This window comes from Sceloporus undulatus, chromosome 1 (genome assembly GCF_019175285.1).
Source record: "Sceloporus undulatus isolate JIND9_A2432 ecotype Alabama chromosome 1, SceUnd_v1.1, whole genome shotgun sequence".
NCBI classification, from domain to species: domain Eukaryota; kingdom Metazoa; phylum Chordata; class Lepidosauria; order Squamata; family Phrynosomatidae; genus Sceloporus; species Sceloporus undulatus.
This window is the reverse complement of record NC_056522.1, coordinates 134,175,945-134,200,284: the sequence shown is the minus strand read 5'-3', so window position 1 is coordinate 134,200,284 and position 24,340 is coordinate 134,175,945. Positions and strand designations below refer to the sequence as shown.

The 24,340-nt window shown below is 38.8% G+C and overlaps 1 protein-coding gene across 1 annotated transcript in view; it reads right to left on the bottom strand.

Annotated features, from left to right (window-relative positions):
- The window catches only part of DST (dystonin), a 407,480-nt gene that overhangs the window by 366,695 nt on the left and 16,445 nt on the right, over positions 1–24,340 (bottom strand). The window contains exon 3 of the mRNA XM_042457373.1: positions 11,212–11,400. Within this exon, the coding sequence (XP_042313307.1) occupies positions 11,212–11,400 (189 nt within the window). The remainder of the gene's footprint in view (positions 1–11,211; positions 11,401–24,340) is intronic.

The following is a 24,340-nucleotide window of genomic DNA, read 5'->3' as shown; positions in this document are numbered from 1 at the left end:
ATTCTTGGCTGTATATTATATTGTAACATGTTTAAAATGTATATTCCCTTTGAACTTGTAAACCGCTTTGATCTCCCAGGAAAAGCGGTATAGAAATAAATATTTTATTATTTATTATTTATTATTAGATATTTAGCCTTCTCTATCAAGGAGCTCTGGTGCCACAACAAATTACAAATCCCAGGATTCCATAGGACAGAGCCATGACAGTTAAAACGGAATCAAACTGCATTAATTCTGCAGTGTGGCAGCAGCCTGAGAGATCAACAGAAGGATTTATTCATGCCATATGTAATTACGTTAGGATATTTTCTATAACTGGAAGTAGTGATGACCACCAAGTTAAATTATTGTGAAAGGGATTTACACAGATTAATGGAAAATAAGGCTATAAATGTCATAATAGCTATAAATTTCCTTTAAGATCAGAGAGCGCATATTTCGGAATATCAGTTGCTGGGGAACAACTGCACTAGTGGGCCACTACCATTATATCCTTCTTGTGGGCTTTCTATCAACATTTGGCTGGACACTATGGGAAGCAGGATGCTAAACTATATCAGGACTATGTTTTGATCCAGCCAGGATCTTCTTATGTTCTCGCAATTTTGGCAGTTCTTTCTAATTCTGCAAAAATCTAAGTACTTAAATTAAATACATGAATATCTCAGGATTCTACTCCATATGTCCTATAAAGGTCACATTGGCACAGACAGAGCCAAACATATGTTCTGGTGAAATATAACTATGGCGGGTTATAGACCGCCACTTTGAGGCGGTCTGCCGCCGCCGCTTGCTCCGTGCGGGAGCCGCAGCAGCCACACCGTGCGGCTCCCGCGTGGAGCAAAAAAGGAGCTCCAAAATGGAGCTCCTTCTTGCGGCGCCTCTATGACATCGCGAGGCGCCGCTGGCGCATTCACAACATCATAGGCGCCGTGACACGCTCTGACGCTATGCGTCCGATACGTAAAGATGGCGCCGGCCGTGTGGAACAGCCGGCGCCATATTGTACAGACAGAGTCTGTATTAGACCCAGGGGCGTCTAGAAGAGACGCCCCTTTTTTAAAATGGGACATCCTGCGGACGTCCCAAGTGCCGGTCTGTAACTGGCCACAGTTTTTTAATAGTCTCTTTTAAAAAGGGAGGGAGAGAGTCCTCAGCATGTAGTTAATTTGATTTAAAATGTGATGCTGAAAAGATTAAAAAAACTACACTGCCAGGCTACCAAAGAAAGACCAGAAACTATAGTGTACTGAGGTAATTTTAGATTTGTCCCTGTTCAGATGATAATGAGAAACATTTCCCTTATGTCCCTCCTGTGGATTCCAGAGTTGGATTCCAGAGTTCTACTGCAGAGGTTTCTACTACTAAAACCAGCATCACTGCCGACAGGGTTTGTAAAAGGTTAGAAGACTTCCTATTCTTGCTCTTCATATATTTCAGGAATGTTTCACATATTAAATGGAAAGATGAGGGCCTACATTTTCACAAAATGTAACTAGACATATCTGTCCAAATGTTTAGGCAAATATCTCTTATGTATACGCCACCATTTAAGTACGAACAGAGGGTCTCAAGTTCAGTCTCTAGCATTTCTAGGTCTAGCTCAGAAAACTATCCTACATGAAACCCTGGAATGCCATTTCTAGTCAAATGTGGGCAATATGGGGCCAGAAAAACTAATGACATATAGAGTGGCGTTCTGAGTTTACTATATCTTTGTTACAAACACATCTGTAATAGCTGCTTTTTCTAAATGATAAAAGGTACTGCATGTCCTTCACATTGCTTTCACAGAAGACTGGCATGTTCCTTGGAGTTATACCCAAGCTTAGTTTGTTGGAAAATATTCATTGTGCTTATTAATTTGTATCCTGTCATACTATATATATAATACAGAATGGCATTCATGGAGTTATCCCCTTTTCACCATTTTACACAGAACACTCAGTGAAAGTCATGAGATTTATAACAGAGTATGACTCTGAACAACATTCCCACTGGAGGGATCATCCTCCAAAGATGAACTACTGTACGTCTTTCTGGACCACATGCCACACAAAAAAACCCATACTGTACCACTCTAACCAAACTTAGGCCCTGGGAGAAAGGGTTGAGGTGGTCTCACCCCACTGGTCAGAGAGAAAGGCAGGGCCACATCCCAGAAAGAGAAAGTAGCACTGGCTGAAAATATGGGCATGGCTAGCAGCTTTGCAAAGGACTACTTGCTTGTGTGAACACATGCTCTCAGCAATACAGGCCTCCTTGTGAACATGGTCTTCCTCAATGCTTGTGGATAACGCCTGGGCTAAGCTGTGAGATCGTGGGCTTCTAAATCTCAATTCTGGATAAAGAACACTTCTGGAAGTAATGTCTTATACTACTACTAAACCTTTCCTTTCAAGCCCTTTCCTTGATGTCTGACTCCATGTCTTTTGCACTCTTATTGTGCTCAACCTTCAATTACCTTGGGACTGTATCTCTGCATTGCCCTTATCTGATCTCTTGTACAGTCAACCCTGCTCTTAGGACTTACCCAGTCTGTGGTCCTATCCAGAACAGACCACTGGTTCACAATATGCTAAGCACAAAATTACATTATCTGTGTTTCATTTTGAGAATTCATGCCTATAGACTAAACCTTTACATTCCCCCAAAATAGTGGTACTAATTACAAGCCTTCTATCTTAATAACATGAATATCTTATGGCATATTCTTCTCAATAATAATAATGCCATATTTCTGACTCTGGAGTCCATACCCATATTGTAGATTTGTTTTTGTTTTGTTTTTTAACTAATCTGGCAAGAGAACCCTTGTGATTTACAAAAACACAGGTAGAACAATTGTCCATTTGGGCAAAAGCCAGGCATCATTGTGCTAATTGCTTCTCAGCAGCATTGCTGTGATTTGCTTTCCAGTTCTGGATTATGTGGTGCTGGTTTGCTTTGACAAAATAATAAATCATGCCAGGGCTCAGCCAAGTTTTCAGAAGTTAATAAATAATCTTTCTCTATGTTAGTTATATTTCCTAGTACAAGGAAACTCCTTACAGCATACCATGCAATCAAGCAATGAGTCACAACCTTTCACTATAATGCAAATAAATATGAGTTTAATATTGCCAATTTGTTTTCTAAAGCCAGTCATTCTCAGTTCTTGCTTTACTCTTCAGGACTACGGGCTGGATCTATGGAAGTGCAGTTTTCAGCTTATGCACTGATGTTTTCACATCACTTCCTTCCCACAAAACTTCTGAAAATGTGTCAGGGAGCATTGCGCCAGACACTCTAGAACAGCATGCAATGATGGTGAGGATACAGTGGAATGGAGAGACTGGCAAGGGAGCACCCTGCATGTGCAAAGGCATCTTTCTACTCATCAGGCTTGGATGCAGTGTGTGTGTAAAAATGCATACATGAACACATAGATAGGCCAGGAATTATTATTTTTTAATTGAAAAAAAGGTGTAGATCCAGTGGTTGTGCTCTTGAGAGAGATTAAAATTCAAATGTACCAGCAAACAAAGAATATTTTTGGTACCCCTTTAGTGGCATCATTTTCACTTATCAACAACTCAAGTTACAAGCAAGGGATTTTTCGACATCTGGGCTTCATTTTTAATGTTTTATTCTTTAAATGAAATTCTGGTTCTTTCTTTTAAACTGTGTTACCACACACACAATTAATTCAGAGAGCATTTTCCAGTTGTTGAATGGTAGTAGCTTTAAAGTTTTAATGTGGAGAAATGAGTCTTCCTATTATCAGGGTCCTATATAGTATTTACATCTGTTAAATCATTTAGAAACATCGTAGCTTAAAGAGTTCTTTTTCCTGTCTGAAGGAACACTGTTAACATGACACAATAGAATATTATACTATCTACTCATTGCTTCAAGTAGTAGTGCAGGAAAAGGAAACATCTGTTATTGAATGCCTAGTCTTTTTTACATCTCTGAGACAATTACTTTTGTTAACTGTGTGATGGAGAACCAGAACAACAGTAGGAACTTAGGGGATGTGTGCATTTTGTATGCTGTTGTTTCTCCTACTGAACGTTATCTGCAACTTTGTAGGAGCATCTAAAGTGCTTTACAATTCAGTCAGACCACTGATCCTTCTATCTCAATACTGTCTACCAGGGTTGGAAGATGCATGGGCCTCCAGGTATTGTTAGATTCCAGTTCCCATCGTCCCTACCCAGCATGGTCAAGGATCAAAGATAGTGGAAGCTAGGCTCTAACAATACCTGGAGCTCCCCCAACACTGATCTACATTGACTGGGACTGAATACTGTAGTTTAAAAGGGGCCTGCCCTAGTCTCACCAGAAGATGATGATGATAATTTGTTTTATTTATATACTCCTATTCCAAAGATCATAGCGGTGAAGATGCCAGGGACTGATAAACAGGACATGCTACACGCAAAGCATATGATCTACCACTGACTATATGCTCTTTCCACAGCATAGTGCCTTGTAAGAGGTAAATCATGGCCCATCTAGCTCAATATTATTTACACTGACCACAGCCAGTATGCTACATATGCTAGTTAAGTATACTTTAAGTATACTTAACTAAGTAATCTCTCCTAGGCTAACCCCACCACATCATTCACCTTCATTGTGATTAAGCAGTGATCATGAATACTGAATAGTTACAATGAGTAAATCTAGGTAAGTGTTCGGTATTCATGATCACTATTTAGTCACAATTTTCACACTATTGCTACAATTGTAACTTCCCTTGCCCAAACCTACTTTATCAGGCATTAATTGCAAGGGGAGAAGGAGATCCATTCTGCTGGCGATTAGGCACGCTGAATGACGTTTCCATCAGGTTTGGGGAGTTGGGCCAGGTGAGGGTTTTTAGTAAAGTATATCCAGGGATAGCCAGGTTGGCCTTCTGGCTCATGATACTAATTCAGGAAGCTTTCTCTTCCCTACCTGGGGCATCTAAGAAGACTGGAATTTAGGCCTGCTACATGCAAAGCGATTTTCCACCAGTGAGCAAAAAACTTTGATTTCAACCAGGAAAAGGCATCTACTATTTACAAACATACTACTGTCTTGATCAAAGGAACACTAGAATCTTATAGTTGTTAATATTATTAACTTTGCATAAAGTGAGTATAAAAAGTATTATAAAACCTGACAATGTGTAATTGACATTGATGCTTTGTTTGTAAACTGGAACATTTCATCACAAAGAGGGATGTCCATCCCCTCCACTATACAGGCAATCTCATGTATGAAGGGAGCACACCACACTTATACCAAATTATGCAGACATCTGATCTATGAGATTATTCTGCCTCAAAAAGCAAGGTTCATCTACTCTGAATCAGTTACCTGTTCCTTTGGTTAATTATTTTTAATCCCAGTCTTTTCTGCCTCCTTTTTACTCAGTTCATTTTGATGTCATAGAAATAATTTTAAGTGATTAACTGGATATACAGTACAAATATGTACACAAACGAGTGAACTTTATTTCTATCCCTGTACAGAATATACATTTATATTTAAGTGTTTTACTTTAGATTCCCCTCTAAAAAATATATTTTTTTAAAAAAATTTGTTTTTTTAAATTACATTAATTACTTTAACTACCTGTGTATGAATATATGAACTACACTGACAATATTATATAAAATTGAAATTTTATACACAAACTATTTTGTTATATTAACTGATTGACTACTGATTTGCAATTTGTTTAGAGGTCTTTTGGTAACTTTATTATTTATTTCTCAGTGGATATTTTTAAATTAAAGAAAGCCAGGGAAGAGAGCAAACCCTATTAATTCTTGGGAGTCGCCATACTTCTCTGTAGACATGTATAAGATTGCATCATAAATAGTTTATGTAACAGAGACTCATGACAAATTTTGAAATGGTGTTTTCATGTCTTTCGCCTTTTCATGAAGAGTATTTTTTTTAAAGTGCATATGGAGCAGTGAACTAGATTGGGGCCATGGTGGGGCAAAGTCTTCCTCCCCTCATATCAGTCATAATCTACCCCTCATCTGATTTTTTTAAAAGAGCCATGAAAGTCCTTAAGATGAAAATAACATCATATTTGATCCTCAGTTTCTCTTAAAACAAGTTAAATATTAATATTAAATATTAATTTGACAGGTTAAATATTAATATTCTATTAATTCATTTCTTTAAATAAAATGTACATCCTTATTTCTTTTAAAAAAAGAGTGAGGGCGTTAAGATTGAAAATAAACATTAGGTCAAGTGTCTAGATCTATTTATCATTTCACCAGTGTACCTCCTGAGAGCAAAGCAATTGTCCAGGGAGGAAGAGCTGAGTCTTCGTTATTGCTGGCCAGAGAAAGATGGCTTGTGAGCCCTCTAGGGAGAAAATGTCAGAGGAAATACAAGAATATTTAGGCATGTCTGTATAAGAGGTAGCATAGGAAGCTGCCATATATTGCATTATTGAACCATTGGTCTATCTAGCCTGGTATTGCCCATTCTAACTGACAGCCATGGTGTTCCAGAGGTTCAGGCAGAACTCCTTCCTAAACCTAATTGGAGAATCCTGGATTTTCAGTGGTCTTCCATCAGAATATTAAATAGACCTAAACCTGAATCTCACACTCATACATACCATTATATATTATCACTATAACAGGGATAATCTGCTTAAAACATTGTGCTTGGGACATAGGATACCACAACAACAAAAAGGCTACTTCTTGAGAAAGCAATATGCATTTATTAAGTTTCCTCTCCCCATCAAAAAATTATTTGCACACAGGGGATCTATGAAGAGGAAAGGCAACCTAGTAGGATGGAAAAAATAAAAACAATCATGTCTTGGAAAAGGGGAATGATTTCTGAGCCAAAAGGAGTTGGAGGGTGGCTTATTTAATTAGTAAGATGAAAGTTAATGACTCCAGAAGGACAAAAACTTATTTCCAAAAGCTCTGTGTTAGCCCCCCTAGTATGTCCTTCATAGTATAAGGTTTTTAGTTTTTATTTTAATTTTTAAAAAAACATACTACTATGTAGAGAGATTTATGCACAAAATAGCCTTAGAGTGTCAGTTTCTGGGACAACTAAGAGAACTTAAGACAGACAAATTACTGGTTGTTACACAACTGCCATGAACAAAAATCCAATTTGAAGCATCTGGCAACATCCAAGGGCATTTCCCTCTAACAGCAGCTTATCAGCTAGTTTTATGGAATGTGCCAAGAAGAACAGAAAAATATCTTAAAAGCACTGAAAATAGCTGAAAACTACAAAAGATTGACACCTGTCTGCTCCTTTGCACTGTTATGCCCTTTCACTCCTGATGTATGTTGGAAGCTGTGAACCAAGTGATCCCTGTCTATAGTGTGTAAAAACTGCTTAAGAAGATTTATTTTTGTTAGTCTCCTTATTCAGCACTTCTGACACTTTGCTCCTTGAGCTCTAGTAACCAGGAACAGTCAGTCAAAAGAGATCTTGGTATCCTAGGCCAGGGTTTCTTCAATTTAGCAGAGGCTGCTGGGAAGAGATAAATTATTATTGTTTTTAATTAGAAATGTTGAAAAATGAAGAAAAAGAAGAGGGGAGGAGGAGGAGGAGCAGCCGCTGCTGCCACCGCCATGGCAAAAGAAGAAGAAAGGGGAAAAGGCACAATGTTAAAAAGACATGGGACAGAAAGCAAAAGAGAAGGAAACAGAATGAAGAAGATGATACCGAATGACAGAACATTTTAATAGGTCAAAATTAGAAAATAAAAAGTGTATGATGGGGAATTGGAAAAGAGTCAAGATTAGCCCAGCAGCGACAGAGTAACAAGATGCAAGAGTGAGAGACTGGGGGATATGCAGACTGATACAAATGTATTAATACATATGTAACATTGTACTTTTTTAACATCCCACATCTCAAGGACACTGCTGCCATTGTGCACATGTAGTGTAAATGTCACTCACACCACCCCCCCCACCCCTGTGCTAGACTGGAGCTACAAGGGAAGTCCCCAACTGGAATCCCACTTCTGCCCTGAACTCACTGAATAGCTTTAAACAAGTCATTCTCTTTCACCCATTATCCCTCCTCCTGCAATATGGGAGGGGAGGTAAGAATACTTTGGATGCAAGGACTGTGACTAAATAATACATGTGAGGCATTTAGAATACTAGAAAACATAACAAAACTTTAAAATAATAATAAAAATATTGAGATGATGATGATGATGATGATGACATCATGATCAAATCCAGACCTTACCATCACTTCCATCCCTGACAGTCCTTCCCCTCCAGATTTAAAATACTCTTATTCTTTCCCTCGTGAACTACTGCTTGTTCTACAAATCCTTCTGCATGATTTTTATTTATCTATCCATTTTTTAAATAATTGGCTGAAATTTTATAAAGTCAAAATGGTAATAAGTGAATATCATTTTTACTAGATTTTAACACAAAGAAAATTTCATACATGCTGTGTTTGTAAATAATCTGTAGACGTGGGATCCACAAGAAAGGATAGATGAAGACCGTGAACTAAAACATGGGGTGCATCTACACTGGAGAAATCATGCAGTCAGACACCACTTTAAGTGCTGTAGCTCCATCCTATAGGATTCCGGGATTTGTAGTTTTACAAGGTCTTTAGTCATCTCTGCCAAATAGTGCTGGTGTCTCACAAAAATACAAATCCCAGGATTCTGCAGGATGGAGTTGTAGCAGTCACAGGGGTGTCAAACGGCATTATTTCTACAGTGCTGATGTACCCATTAGGAAGCTACAAGCCAATGGATGATCAACTCAATTTTCTTCATGTTTATTTAAATACTGTACAATTAATGTGGAATAATCTTTTTTGAAAAATTATTGCTTGCATTTAAAAAGCCCCAGCTCAATTAGAAGATCCGTGGAAGTATCCGTGGAAGGAAATAGAGGTTCCCAGTTTCCACATTTCTGTCACCAGCTGCCCTTCTTCCTCAGCCCCAAGTGTATTCAGTTTCAGAAATGTGCAAAGCTCAAAAAAAAAAAAAAATTGACAGATGCAAATAGGAAGGTTGTGGTGGGTGTGAAAGAACTATTCTGTTATCAGGTTTTTAGACATAACGTAACTGGGTGTAAATGTATTCTGTGAGGAAAATATACTCACTCACCAAGCCAACGCACACCTCATATCAGAAAAATTTGAAACATTATGATAATCTGAGTTCAGAAAACTAGAAAGGTAGTGGCCAGATAAAGGAACATCTTGAGAGTGAATGTTTGTGAACCACTAAGTGTTAGGCACTTTCGGAACTTTTATATCGTATTGATTTTAGTAAAAGAATTAAAACTGTATCTTTTTAATGCAAAAATCTATGAAAATGTCAAGTGCTTTGCAAAGACAGTGACCATTAAAAACAATAACAGATCAGCCTCTTCAAAACCAAAAATAATCTTGACAACTGTTCTATATCAAAATTGGTATTCTATTACAAATGCCCAGTTAGACTAGATCTGGCATTCATTACTTCTCATGAGGACATATGTTCTTTGATAATATCATTTCTAGGTGATAACAGAAAAACATTGTGTGAATCCTTTGAAGCATAGTTAAAAGCAAAACCACAAAAAATGTGGGTAGGCACTGAAAAGTTAATTGTTAAATTGTAAGTTTGAATCACCCAGACCCTTAGTTTGTTTGTTTTTCATTTGCCATCCATAAATGTACAATTGTGTGCTGGAAAGTAAAAACAAATCTGGCATAAAAGAACACTTGCAGATAAAACTAAAAATGTTACCAGCCAGTTCCATATGTTACTAGCCCCCACCAACAAGTACTAATTTATAAGGGCACCTCAAACATGTTATTTTCACCCAAAAGTCAATCATGTGGAATTCAATTGCACATGACAACTATGTTTAAAATAGAATCCTAATATACCGTAATCAAAAGCCTAGAAGGTAAAAGAAAGAGAATCAGCCTATGTATGGTTACTTAGAGGGCTACCGTCTTCCTATAGAGCCTGGAATGGTTTCTTTTTGGACCAGAACTCCCAGAATTCCCCAGGCAGCATAGTCAGTGATTGTAATAAACATTTTTTAAAGAAAACAGCTAAACAAACTATCCTGTTAAAACTAACACTAACTAAAACATTTCAAATGTAACTATGTACATCAAAAAACATTGAAAAGGCCCCACTTGTGTCATCACCAAACAAGAATATGATGATTGTGACATTTCCAAGCTCTGCCTGCTATACATTTGGACAATGTCTACACAACTACTGAAACACATAAAAATTAAATTCATGTCTAAAAGAGCAACAAGACAAGTACTCCTGAGAACCAAAGAATTATCTTATTGGATTATACCAAGGTTCCACCTAATCCAACATGCAGTCTTCCATAGTAGTCTAAAAGATACCAACATGACATCCTCAAGGAAAGCATATAGAAGCTACTCTTTGTTCCCATCTTCCAGTAAAAAAGGTATATAGTCTTATAAGGTGGAGATTCCATTTAGATTAAGATGGCTAACAGCTATTGACAAACCTATCTTCAACCCAAGCTAGCAGCCTTCACCACATTTCATAGTAATAATTTCCAAAGAGCAACCATGCTAAATCGTTTGCAGCAAAAACAATAAAGAGTTCTGTTACACCTTTAAGACAAACAAATTTATTATAACATGATTTTTTAGGGATTATAGCCTACTTTACCATAGAGTGCCACAGAATTCATTGGGCTTCCCATGGTAATGAATGTGACACATTTCTGAATACCAAACTGCTTTCCCAAGACAGGAGACTCTCTCATGAGTAATGCCTTTACAAAGCTAGACTGCAATTATTAGTGTAACTAATAGTGTAAGAAGGAGATACTGCCATTCAGTACTGGACTGAAAGTAACTATCCCCTTGTCACTAATAATTATGTTGCCTCCTGATTGGTTGGTTGATTTTACAGGAAAAGGGTGTACCAGTTATTCCCTCAAGCAGCCTTTCTGGTGTCTCCTCTCCATTCATCCCTTTTTAGAGGAACAGGAAGTAGAGAAAGGAGTACAATAATGGGAAGAGAATTCACCATGGAATGCGATAAAGTTTAGATTTCTTATATCACTTGACCATTACATAATGATTCTAGTTCTTTTTTGCTTCTTCTTCTTCTTCTTCTTCTTCTTCTTCTTCTTCTTCTTCTTTTTTGCATTCTGTTATATTTGTACAGATCATTGTACTAAGAGTAGAAGGAACACTTACTGGCTTTCGAGTAGGTGTGACTTGAACAGAATGGTAGAATTCTGGCTGGACTCTGCTGGCTTTCTTGACTTTTCTTTTCTTAACAGATGTTTCTTGCTCACTCAGCTGACGTGCTTCTACTAAGGGCTGTGTTTCTTCCAGACGAGGTATTACTCGTCTTCTAATATGGCGTGGACTTGGTCTAAATCCCTGTTAAAAGGAATGAAAAGGAATTTTATAGTACCCGGTGGTTATGATTCATTCTGTGTAATAGAAATATTATATAAAATAGAACTAGTAGTCTGATTCACATCTAAATATTAGACAATGATTGACACATTTTCTTATTAAACCTTTAATTTCCCCCTTTTTACATTACTTTCTCTTCAGTAATTTTTTTTTACAAAGCTGAAAAGGAGTAAATCATTGAAAACCCCAAGTTTGATTTCACTTTGATTAAAGCTACTAACCAAAGTCTTAATAGGGAAAAATGTATTATTCACAACCAGGATAAATTAAATATATATATGAGAGAGAGAGAAATGCATCCAAATCTCCACTGTCATTAAGCTCACTGGGTAATCTTGGACTAGGTACTAACTCTCAACCTAAACATAAATGCAAGACAGAGCATTCACTATATATGGCATCTTGAGGTTGGGAAGAACCCTTCTTGGGAAGAAGTGTTGGGTAATAAAAATTAATACATACATAAATAGTAGCTGTCCAATAGCAATGATTACTATTGCCTCACTTATTTTTCTGAAAAAATGCAGGCTTGTAATGATGCTAATATCCTGGCTGAGACAGTAAATGGAGCCTAAACACTTACACCCAAGAGCACTCATATATTTCAATTATACTTATGTAAAGATATAGCCCTGTAGTATTTTGCCTTGCTTTTAAAAACTTTGTGATTAATTTTGTTTTTTAATACCACATTATAGTGTTTAGTAAGCACTGTACTGTTGGTTTTCTCCAGTCATCTTTATCATGCTATTTCTAAAGCAGTTCAAGTCCCTATAATCATTAAAGAGTAGAACTTGATCTAAAAGTTCCGAAGCAATTAAAAGTTTATTAAAGTAATAAAAGAAGACATACAATCCAGGCAAGTTTAAAAGCCTTTTTATGTCTCATTATTTTTGGTCAAAGATATTCAACACTGAACACAATCCAATCAAACAAACCAAATCAAAATTGAAGTCCCGTTAGTTTCAGTGTTGGAGTATTCAAAACACAGTCTTCTCACTGAATTCAAAGGGCCTCTAAAATGCTTAATTTTGAGAGGATTGTGCCTTCTGAAATCAGCAAGACATAAATGCTACCCAGGACTTTATTACATGTAGCTTTTAAACCACCATAAAAGTTTAATAATAGTGTCTTTGGCAGTATCTATCACACAACGCCATCTCCCTCTTGTCACTGCCTTACTTCCAGTCGTGGCTAATCTACACTTTGCCATTGGTGGGGAAAACTTATCAATAAGCTCCTAATATAGTGCTAGCTAATATAGTGCTAGTACACAGGTGTGATAAACTATCCTGTGGCAGTCCAGAATTGGGTGAAGAATTTTTCTTATTTTTCTTTTTTTGTTAAATTGCATTGGTACAATTTCAGAATTGCATTAAAAAAAAACCAAGCACATACAGAAACAGAAAAACAAAAGGCACACTGTGTAAGGCCCTTGGCAGGAAGATGGGGTTAAGAATGAGGGTGAAAGAGAACATGCAGGACCAGCAACAGCCCAATCACGCTACTGAAGGGGTATGCAGTAGGGAGTGCTCCCAATCCGGTGCATATGCACTTCCCTTCATTAACATAATTGTGGCAAGTCCTTAGAGTTCATCTCATCATAATAAGAGAACAATCTAGATGCAATCTAGATTTTCCTTTTCTGCACATACATTTCGATTCAGCAGAAATTAATATTGTTCTACATTAGAGGGTATGGGTAGAGAGAGAATATCGCTAATTATAGCCAAAACTATTAGAAAAAAGGTAGATTTTAAATAAAGAGTTGATGCATGAAATAACTACAGTATTCGAAATTCCAGTACCAAAGTAGGAAGATGGTTAACCAAAGTGTTTGGGATTTAAAATGAAGAAGAAGATGAACATGCTGGATATGCAGCCCAACAGATGCAAGCAGAATAAAATTTTGAGCAGGGTTGCTTATGTAATAGAAGAATCTGTGAACAGTTAAGCAGCTCCAAAAGTGCTTAGAGATACATGCCAAAGAGGGATTTAACTGTGTGCGAATGAACCTTGACAAATAAATTAACCTACAGGTTTCTGAGTTAAGTAACTCTTCTTTATAGCAGCTGGTGTAATATTGGTAAAGTACTGTGCTTAAACTTAATTTTGAAAATATTAACCTCTCCCCATTTCTCAGCACAATATTCCATGAAATACGATTGTTGTACTTCATCTGCTGTTAATGCTGGCACTTACTCCACACTCCAAGTCATAATCTTATATTTATATGATTTGCTACAAGAAAGAGAGTCCTAAATTCAGGTGAAAGTATACAGCACAATTAAACAAGCTAGCTCACACACTAACACAGTATGCTTGGTTTTAGGTTACTATGGGTGTTTGGGAATAAGTTCCATAGATCTCAATGGGATTACTTCTAAATAGGTATGTACAAGGTTGCAACTTAATGTTTATCATCAAGCTTGTAATTATGGAATTACTGATATGGTCTGTCCTGGTAGGAACAAAGCTGGGGCTTCCATTAACTAGCATAAAGGGTCCCTTCAGGTCATTGAACAGCCTCAAAGAGTTGAGAAGACAGCATCTAATAGAGTGGTATGCCACCAGTCTTGCTCAGAGCATAGGGAAAAAATTTGAACTACAAATACTAGAATCCCCAGTCATCATTGCCACAGTCAGCATGATCACAGGAAATAACTTTATCAATCTTTGCTTTTGCTAAGTCTTTAAACACTTGCAGGCTGGTTGTATGTGTGTAGGGTGGAGTGAGTGGGTGTGGGTGTGTATGTACATAATATACATGTGAAGAGGGAGACAGAGCTTGGTTGTATGAGACAGGGAGTTCAGGCTTCAGTCCTGAACACGCTTGGTAAAGCGTAAGTCACACTGTATGCTATTGGACTTACTTCTAAGTAAACTTGTTCAGGATTGCTGTGTGCAACTATGAATTTGAAATGAGTTTCTATACAGTGTTTGCACAATTATTCATACAGTACTTAGTGACTCCTCCAGTCCCTAGGACACAGTCTTGGCAAGCTTATCGGATGTTAGCTTCCTCAACAACTCTAGCCACAAGATGCAAAACAGGAAGAGACTCATATAAAAGCCACCTGTTAAGATAAGCTTTTAAAGCTATACCCTTCGTTTCACTTGTGTGTTGGTTGGATCAGCACCTAGGTCGGGGACAGCAACCAGTGTGTGAAATAAAGGCTACAGCTTTAACCATACCCCATGGTGCTGCTCCAACCAAAACAGCAATTGGCAGTAGCTAGCTGACTCAGTGACCCTCAGAGATGACATCTGCAAAATGAGTGTGCATGGCAATTGATCTGGTGGGGGAGAGGGGGGAGAAACCTCTATTGCAGCTGGAAAAATCTGCAATTATACAAGCACAAGTGCAAACTTTCTCTTATGTTCTTGACCTTTCAACTACCAAAGAGACAATCTGCTTTTTAATCTGTTCAATAATGTGCATTTTGACATAGCATCTTTGAGACTGAGAGAAAGGAACTGGTAGCATACGCTTTTGTAGACTTAAGTTTACTTCCTCAGATGTGCCTGATGAAGCAGACTTAAGCCTATAAAAGCGTATGCTACCAATTTCTTCCCCTCAGTTACTTTCAAAGGTAATAAGAGACCCTTTGCATTCTGATCCAGACTAACACAGCTATGCTTCTGATTAAAATGGAGCACCCTTAAGCACCTGTAAAGGTGAGAAGTTCCTGGAAGCAAACTCTATTCCTGAAATGAAGTGTCACTCAAAGTAGTTTGCAATCTGGCATGAAGGCAACAATGCCCAGAGTAGAGCTATGAAGAGCGGGGAGTTTAAGGGCAATGCATCAGAATTCTGCCCCCCATGACTTTTTCCTTTAATCCACTAATTTCAAGCATTGCACAGAATGAGACGCTGAAAACTGTTCACACCTAGAGCTTGTATAGTTGCTGTGTATGCATAACTTTGTTAATCTAGTCTTTCTCTTTCTCTTGGATGCCTAAACTATCTAAATACTTCAATGAATTTTTAATTTACTGCAAAGCTAGGAAATAGGAGGCTGAAGGAAAATTTAATTTGGAGAGTAAAGTTCTTATTTGAGGGAGGCAATGCTCTCATTTTGTCTCCCCATAATTACACTGGCTAGGGCAAGAAAAAAAGTTTTGAAAACATCCAAGTAGTGAACACTCCTTGCTTGAGCCTAAGGCTGCAAGCCTATGTACACTTACAGTGGGCATTATGTCTGATCAAAAATGTAGAGGATTGCACTGCATGAGTAAAAACTAATGACACTAGATTTATTATTCTTTCTTATTTAAAAAAATATGTTTTTGAAGGAGCATCTACTCTTTGAAATCTACATCTTAAAAGAATTTTTTAAATTAAAAAAAAATTGGTGTGCCTTCTGCTATTTATGTGAAATAAAGAATTAAAATTTCTTCCTGGATCGGATTAGGAAAATGGTATACTATATACTATCCTTGAGAATCTGTGTATGAGATTATTGTTAATATCATATACAGTGGGCCCTTGCTATCAGCTGAGATTTGGCTCCAGGAGCCCCTGTAGATAGCAAAATCTGTGGATGCTCTCAAGCCCTATTAAAAACAATGGCATAGTAAAATGGTGTCCCTTATATTAAAAAAAGTAAATCAAGATTTACTTTTTGGAATTTATATCTTTTTAATATTTTCAATGGGTAAAAAATCTGTGGATACAGAGGGCTAACTATACCACTAAATTTCCATTATAGTGTTAAAGCTGGCGTGTTTTCCATTAGAACTTTTTAAAAAAAGTAAACACAGCAACACAATGAAGTTTATGCCTAACCAAATTGGACTAAAATCTTTTTTTGACACATTACCAAACTAGAACATCTATTCTGCCATAAATTAACCACTCCCAACCAGTTTGCTGCCATCACACATCAACTGTAGGAGAATCCAGGCTATAAAAAAATTATATTTCACTGACTCAAATGACTGATTCAGTGGTTAGCCTGCAACTGTCTGTGTGACTGACAGAAGTCTTCCAGATTTGAAGACAAAGGTTTTCCTGGCGAGTTACAGACCGCCAAATAGTACGTATACAATACGTACTAGGGTTAGGTAGGGGCGGTGCTTCCGCACCCCCCTAACCCTAATACGTACTGAATACGTACAAGTTGGCAGTGCCCTGTTCATACGGGCGCTGCCATCTTGACGTATCGGACGCTGAGCGTCCATACGCGTCGCGTCCTTTGTGATGTAGCGAGTGTGCCCCTGGCGCCTCGCTACGTCACAAAGGCGACTCAAAAAGAAGCTCCATTTTGGAGCTTCTTTTTGGGTCCGCACGGGAGCCGCGCCGTGTGGAGGCTCCGGCTCCCCTGCGGACCAACTGGCGGTGGCGGCCTGTAACCCACCCCTGTTATCTCAAATCCAGTTTCAGTCAGAGATTCCAAGGGATGAACATCCTATACTACTGAGTTGTACAGCCATCATGTGACAAATGGTCACCAGTCTTGATCAAAAAAGATGTGTTTAAATGGAGTCACAACTTTCTAGGCAGATCCAACATGTGTTTTGGTTGTTTACAAATGGATGCAGCCATGGGGCGCTTTCACACTACAGACTGGTAGAGCTCTCATTCCACTTTAACTGGTATGGTTCCATACTATGAAATCCAGGGTTTGACAGTTTTGGAAGGAACATTTTTGAATTCTCCATCTAGTGCCTCCCCAACCTGCAAATCCCAGGTTTCCACAGGATGCAGACATGATAGTTTAAGTAGAATCATAATGGTATGATTATGTAGTGTGAATGGGCCCATGGTGTGGAAAACTGGGAGCTATATTTATGGCCTTAAGTCCCTCCAAATTCCACAAACCAGTCTTCTTTGGGCTATTAAAATGTTGAACTCCCTCTCTTAGAAACATCCAGGAGAAGCGGTTTACCTTTAAAATAGGTTGTAAGTACTAATTTTTGTTTTGTTTTTTAAATAAAGAAATCCCTCCCTACCAAAAGAAATCAGAAATTGATCTGTGGTCACTTCTGGTTTTGTTGCTGCCATCTCCCAGCATTACAGCTTCCACAAGGTCTATGAGGCAGAAAATATGTCTCCAGACCTGCCACAGTCCATCCCAACCTAAGAGGATACATATCTCCTCAAATAGCCATCCCTCCATGTTAAAGAGAGAATACACATCTGTAATTTGATTTTCTGCAATATATGTCAGAGTAGGCAAAAGTCCAAAATGGGTAGGGCTAGAATTCCTAATAGCAACAGAAGGAGCATGAACAACATGCATCAAAATATTCTCATGGGATGGTAGTACAGTACTGGTTAGCAAAAATGCCAATATTATTACTGGCCTAAAAGGTATACAAAACATTGATAGGATTTTTATCTAGTTACTTTTTAGGGATAAAATCAAAACTCAGTGATTCATGGAAGAAGGATACAGAATGTCAGAAAATTAACTTGCCTTGAATCCCATTGTGGAGAAAGGCAAGGATATAAATCTTGGAAACAAACGAACTCTGGGATAATTCTAACAGTAAAACAGAACAAGCAAGCTGTACCTAAAAGCAGGATTATGAAAAAGGTTGAATCCAGGGTCTAATCTGCACTGGAGAAAGTATTGTTTGACACTACTTTAACTACCATAGGTCTATGGTATAGAATTCTGGGATTTGTAGTTTTGTGAGAAATTTAGCCTTCTGTCAGAGAGCTCTGGTGCCACAACAAACTACAAATCCCAGATTTCCACAGCAATGAGCCATGGCAGTTAAAGTGGTACTAAACTGCATTGTTTCTGCAGTGCAGATATGATCCAGGTGGGTGTTAAGAGGTGCTAGAGAAAGGCAGGATGATTATTTCCCCCTCCTCCATCCTTTCTTGAAGTGTCTGGCACCACTTCCATGCTATTCTAGAGGGTTAGAATATGAAAACGTTTCTGGGGTTTTTTTTACTACAGATCCAGAAACCTGATAGCATATTTTCCAAGATTTGTGCAGACTGAACATGATAGGAGTTCTACTCCTCTGTTCTCCAGCAGAAAGCATCCACTGCATCCCAGTTCCCATGGAGGAAGCCTTTCCATTCAAGCCTGGATCCAATCCTGTACTAGTTAACAGTAATCTAAAAAACATATTATCAGGGGCTCTGATTTTAAAAATGGCTATCAGAATAGAGGAGTCTTAAAACTGGCCAAGAAAAATACGGGTGAATCTTCCTTGGGGAGCAATTTCTTAGCATAGGAACTTGTTTAATGTTCTTATTTAACACTAATAAAATTAACAGGCTTTCTGCAATTAAATGTGTGCATGCTTTTTTTTTTAAACTAGGACTGTTTGCAAGGGGACTACACTTCTATGATCCATGAATCACTCTGTATGCACTGTGGCTTCAAATATTACATCCGAATTCATAGAACCGATGGAAAATGTCACCCAAGCATCAGCGAGTTCACTGAAAATCAGTCAGTCACTTTATTTGTACAGTGCCTTTCCATTAACAAAATGCTCATTGTGGTTCACAACAAAGCAAGGCAGAAAAATAACATTAAGTCAGTGGTTTCGTGACAGTCATGCCATACTCTAGATGTGTCAAAACACAAGGGAAAATGAAAACATTGTGAATTATCCACCCAATGAACATTCAAATCACTTTAACACGAATTAGCAGTAATATTCAACTCCCTGTAGCATAGACACGCAGGCACATCTGTTTTGCCATGTCTTTTAGCATTAACGCTATTTAAAGAATACCTACTGTTAAAAAAATACAAAGAATAAATAAATCAAATAGAATTCTTTTGTGAATCTGTTCATATGAGAAAAAATAACCGTGCAAATGCTAAGAACTGAAAATACCTGTTTAGGTGATCAGAACATCTTTTGTTCTGGTACCATGTGTATCATCAACTTTACTAGATAATAGTAACAGGAAGATACTATTAACTATCATTTTAAAAACTAATAGTCTTATATTTCCACTCCACTCCCATAGTCTAGTCTCTTTCCTCTTCCTTTCCTGTCAGCTTCAGTTCTGTCATAGAGAACCAGGACAGATTTAGTGACTGCCAGAGGCAGCAGCGCTATCTACACAGCTAGTCACTCCACAGCTGAAACAAACAGTTTATCTCAACTTGTAAAGCTGACAACACCAAATGACCTATGTGGTTGATGTTCCATTTATTTTGTGTGTCTGTGTGTTTAGCGGTGGGAAAATTTACAGCATCAATGGCCAGTCAGTAATGATATGTGATCAGGTCTATGTGTGTAAATTTATAATTTTATATGGTATGGAGACCAGGGTTTGATTCCCAGTTTGGCCATGAAACCCATTGGGCGACCTTGCACAAATCACGTGCTCTCAGCCTCAGGGAAAGGCAATGGCAAGCCTCCTAACAAATCTTGCCAAGAAAACCCCATGACAGGTTCACCGTTAAGCCAGAAAGTACTTAAAGGCACACAACAACATGATATAAACAAATCAGGAATCCAGATTTTAAAAATATGATATGGGTTACAATTGTAATTTAAAGAAAAATCTGAATAAGAAGTTGGTCAAAGGGAGAGGGATGCTGAAGGCACTTCTTGCTTGTAGGGCTATTTGGTTGAGAGCAGCAGTGAAGAATCTCTGATCCATGAGGAATGGGGTTCACTAGGCCTCCTCAACCACAAACCATATCCCATTGAAAAGGTGAGGGATACAGGAAGCCTGCTCTACCAGGATGCCTTCAACCAGCAGTTTCCAAGACTTCCTTTGAAAATAAGGACTGTGAATAATTTACCTACCGCTTCACAGATGAAATCACTCAGGTCTGTTCCAACATGGACACAACTGCTGATACAGGTCCAATGTCAGTGGATACTTTTCAATTCATATGGATATGGTCAGGTTCCTTGGAGAAATGAAAGCCACCAATACGTGCTAGATCTTTGCCTCTTCCGGCTCATTAAACAGGTTGTAGGAGGGAATGGGCCTAGTGGGTAAAGGGGTGGTAAATGCCTCATTACAGCTATCCAAGATCCCAACATGCTTGAAGAGGCAGCTGTATGACCTCGTCTGAAAAAGCCTTTTCCGGATCCTACTGTACTAGACTGGCCAGTCTCCAAAATTTATTTTTTGGACAAGATACTGGAGTGATAGCACACCAGGTCCAGTCATTTCTGGATGAAAAAGATTATCTTGATCTACTTCAACTTAGCTTCAAGCCTGGTTATGAGACAGAGACAGCTTTGGCCACCTTGGTGAATGACCTATCCTGGTAAATGAGATAGCAGGAGTGCATCCATCTTGGTTTCACTGGGCCTATTGGCAGATTTTGATACTTTTCTGGAAGAGAGACTCTAGAAGCTCGAGTTGGGGAACTCCTGTTGGACACTGGCCTTTGGGATCCCTCAGGGTCCTGTCTTCTCTCCCTCTGCCCCCATGCAATAAGTACTCTAATAAACAAATAATAAAATAAAAAACATAAATATGAAATTGCTGGGGAAGATTGTCTCAGGATTTGGGACCAGATGTCACCAGTATATTGATGACACCCAACTCTATTTCTCCTTTTCAACTAACTCCAAAGAAGCTATTTCAGTTCTTTCAGCAGGAATAGACAGAATGAGGACTAACAAACTGAAGCTGTTCCTGATCAACTGAAAGGCAGATGAGGGAATGGGGATTCTGCCTGTGCTAGATTGATTACATTCTTCCTAAAGACACTGGTTTGCAGTTTGCACAGACTTTTGGATTCATCCCTAAGCCTGGGTGCCCAGGTTTCTGTGATAGTGAAAAGTGCATTTGCATATTTTAAGTTAGTGCACCAACTGCCTCTGTTTCTGGAGACATCTCACCTCGCCATGGGGACAAATGCCTCAGTTACATCCCTTTTTGATTATTATAAATAGTGTATGTAGAGCTTGAAAAGTGCTCAGAAACTTCAGTAAGTTCAAGGACTTGTAACTAGACTATTGACTGAAGCTGGTTAGAGGGAAAAAGTTGCTTTGCTAGAATAGGTCCACCACTGATCCATTTCTAAACACAAATTCCAAGTGTTATTTATAACACATAAAGCCCTTATTGCTGGAAGTCCAGACTATCTGAAGCACAACATCTTTCTATAATGAACTTGCCCAAGCTCTGAATTTTTCATGGGAAGGCCTTCTTTTGGTCCCACCACCTACACCAGCATGTCTAATGGGAATATGGGGAAGAGAGTCTTTTCAGTGTCTGCCTCCAGGCTATCTGTATTCATTTTAATTTTTGTAAACCACACTGAGTCTCAGTTTTGGGAAAAAGGTGGGATATAAGGGTGATGATAGTGATGACGATGACAATCGTGAACCTGTCTAATGTTTTCTGAGTCCATTTAGAATTGCTCTCACAGCACCTATCAACTTTGGAGCCACAATGAAAAAAGAAAAATATGGTTCCAGTGGTGATAGATGCTCTAAGAGCAATTCCAAACAGACTTGATAAAACATCTGAATGAAATAGCCACGTATGTTATCATATTAGCACATTTGCAAAAAAGATCAATGGCACAATGACAAAACCTGGAACATGCTATATTATCCCATGATATCTCACAGATTCCTAGATTTTTGGAAGAGAATCTGAATCACTGATGGTCCAAAACTCTACCTGTAACACCTAGTACATGGTGAAATTGAGATAGTAACAGATAATTCCTTCATACTTTGCTTTTCTGGATGTTTACTTGGGGGCCATTACCTTCAAGGTGCATGGTACACCTTCAAAGGGGGCTTATGACAGATCTTCTCTCTGTTCAGTTTATTTCTTTAACATGCTAAGGATAGTTTGTGAGACAGGCTTATCCTCCCCTTTTCTCTGTTTTGCTCCACACATACTCAGCAAGAAATTCTGGAGACAGTAATGTCAGGGGAGGGGATGGGGGCACTGGGTGGCACCCAAAGGGGGGGGTGACACCCAGTCAGCCCCGCATGTGCCACTCCATGCCCCATGTGCGCACTGCTTCATCCCCTGTGCATGCTCCACACACTGCATGCTCCATCTCCAGAGAGCAGACCAGTGTGCATGCAAGGGGGATGGAGGGGCACACAGAGGGGACAGCATGGGGAGACAGAGAGCACGCCATCCCAGACGTCCTGCCCACTGGAAGTCTCGCCCACCAGAAGTCCCATGACAGAAGCCCCCCCTCCTGTACCAGGTGATATCTGGTGCAGAAACGTATGGAGGCAGCTGCTGTTTGCCTTTCCTATTTTAGGCAGGCACACATGGCTATAATAAGATCAACTAGACTAAAATCTCAGTTTCCCAGCTCTATTTTGTTAATTGCATTGTTTACTGCAGGCACACTGTTGTAACATGACACCAGAAGTCTGGACATTTCCAGCCCTTCTTCACTAGCCTCCATTTGCTGCTACAGTACTTCTAAAAAGCTTCAAGCTAGACAGGGGATAAGGAGGAAGGGAGACTTGTCACTCGTAAAAAGGAACTTCTTTGTCAGAGGCTTTGTTAACTGAAGTATGCCTGTACATGCTTAGGGTCATGATAACCAATAGTGTTGTATGAACTATCTTGTTTGTGCTAGGAAGAAACTATGAAGGGGCAAGCAAAGAAGGGGAAACTGTTCATATCCCAGCTCATAGTGTGATGGCAGTGCTGCTGCAAAATGTATAATGTACTTCCATTTGCCCAGTCTGGATTAATTTTAGAAGTCCAAGGGCAAGATGCTCTGCTGTAGCACATTAAGTGTGCTGCTCCCTCTGGCCCAGTATAGGTGACTTTCTGAACCGCCACCCACCTGCATCATACTGATAGGTGGCTGGCAAATGTAATTTCAGACTACACATACTAACTGCTAAACTACCTTTCCCAGCCAAAGAGTTCCTTCTATGTCAACAGAAGTATCTGGAAGGGACAGTGGCCCAAATCCTTAAAATCATTCACACTTCAAGTGGCAGAGTTTGCAGTGAAACCAACAGATGTATTAAAGGGGTTTGCCAAAGCATGTGGCCTGTGATGATTAACCAGCAGGACAACACAATAGGCAAAATGACACTGATGAATACATACTGGTTAAGGAAACATTTGTGAAGGCTCTGAGCAATTAGAGAGCATACCTTTATGTGAAATCAATAGTGATTTCCAGCTAATATACCTCTTTTGTCTCATTTTCACCCAAACATTCTGGGGTGGGTGGGTGTGAATGTGTTTGTGCATATGCGCGCACACACACACACACACACTCTCTCTCTCTCTCTCTCTCTCACACACACACACACACACACACACACACACACCATCCTATAAAGGTATCTGTCTGTTTCCTAGAATAAAGTTATTATAAAAATACCTTTGCCTTATAGTTTCTAAAGGTGCTTCCTATTGAAAGCAATGGTAGAGTATTAATTTGATTACTGCTGGAGAGTTGAAGCTCCAGCCTCTGTAAAGCAGATTCTGCAAAGGCTTTAAAGAACTACAAGATAGCCAGGACAGGAGGTTCACAGAAGGACATTGCTCAAGCCTGTATTTTTACTCACAGTGCCTCCTCCTCTTAGACTTGTAATCTGTTATTATATATAGACTAAATAGAAGAGCAGTCCAGCTTACAGCAAAGGCATAATGTAGCCTGTCTTCTTCAGAATTGATGTCAGTAGGATGTATATTACACTGGTATTCCTAGGCCACCCAATTTAAAGAGCTGAAAAACACAGATTACCTCCTGATTTCTAAGAAATCAAAATGTATGTGGCAATGTAGCAATACACTAGTTAATTTGCTTGCAGAGCTATTGGTAACAAGAAGCCAACTGAAGAAAAGCAGATATAATGCAAAAAGAAGGAATCTTGTGTATGCCATGTTTTTTCTGTGTAAAAGGAGAGCCTCATGTACGCACACCAGAATGCAGAAATATTTTAAGTCAATGATGCAATGCTTCCACTACTGAGTTGTGCCCTGGCAAAAATTAATACCAAC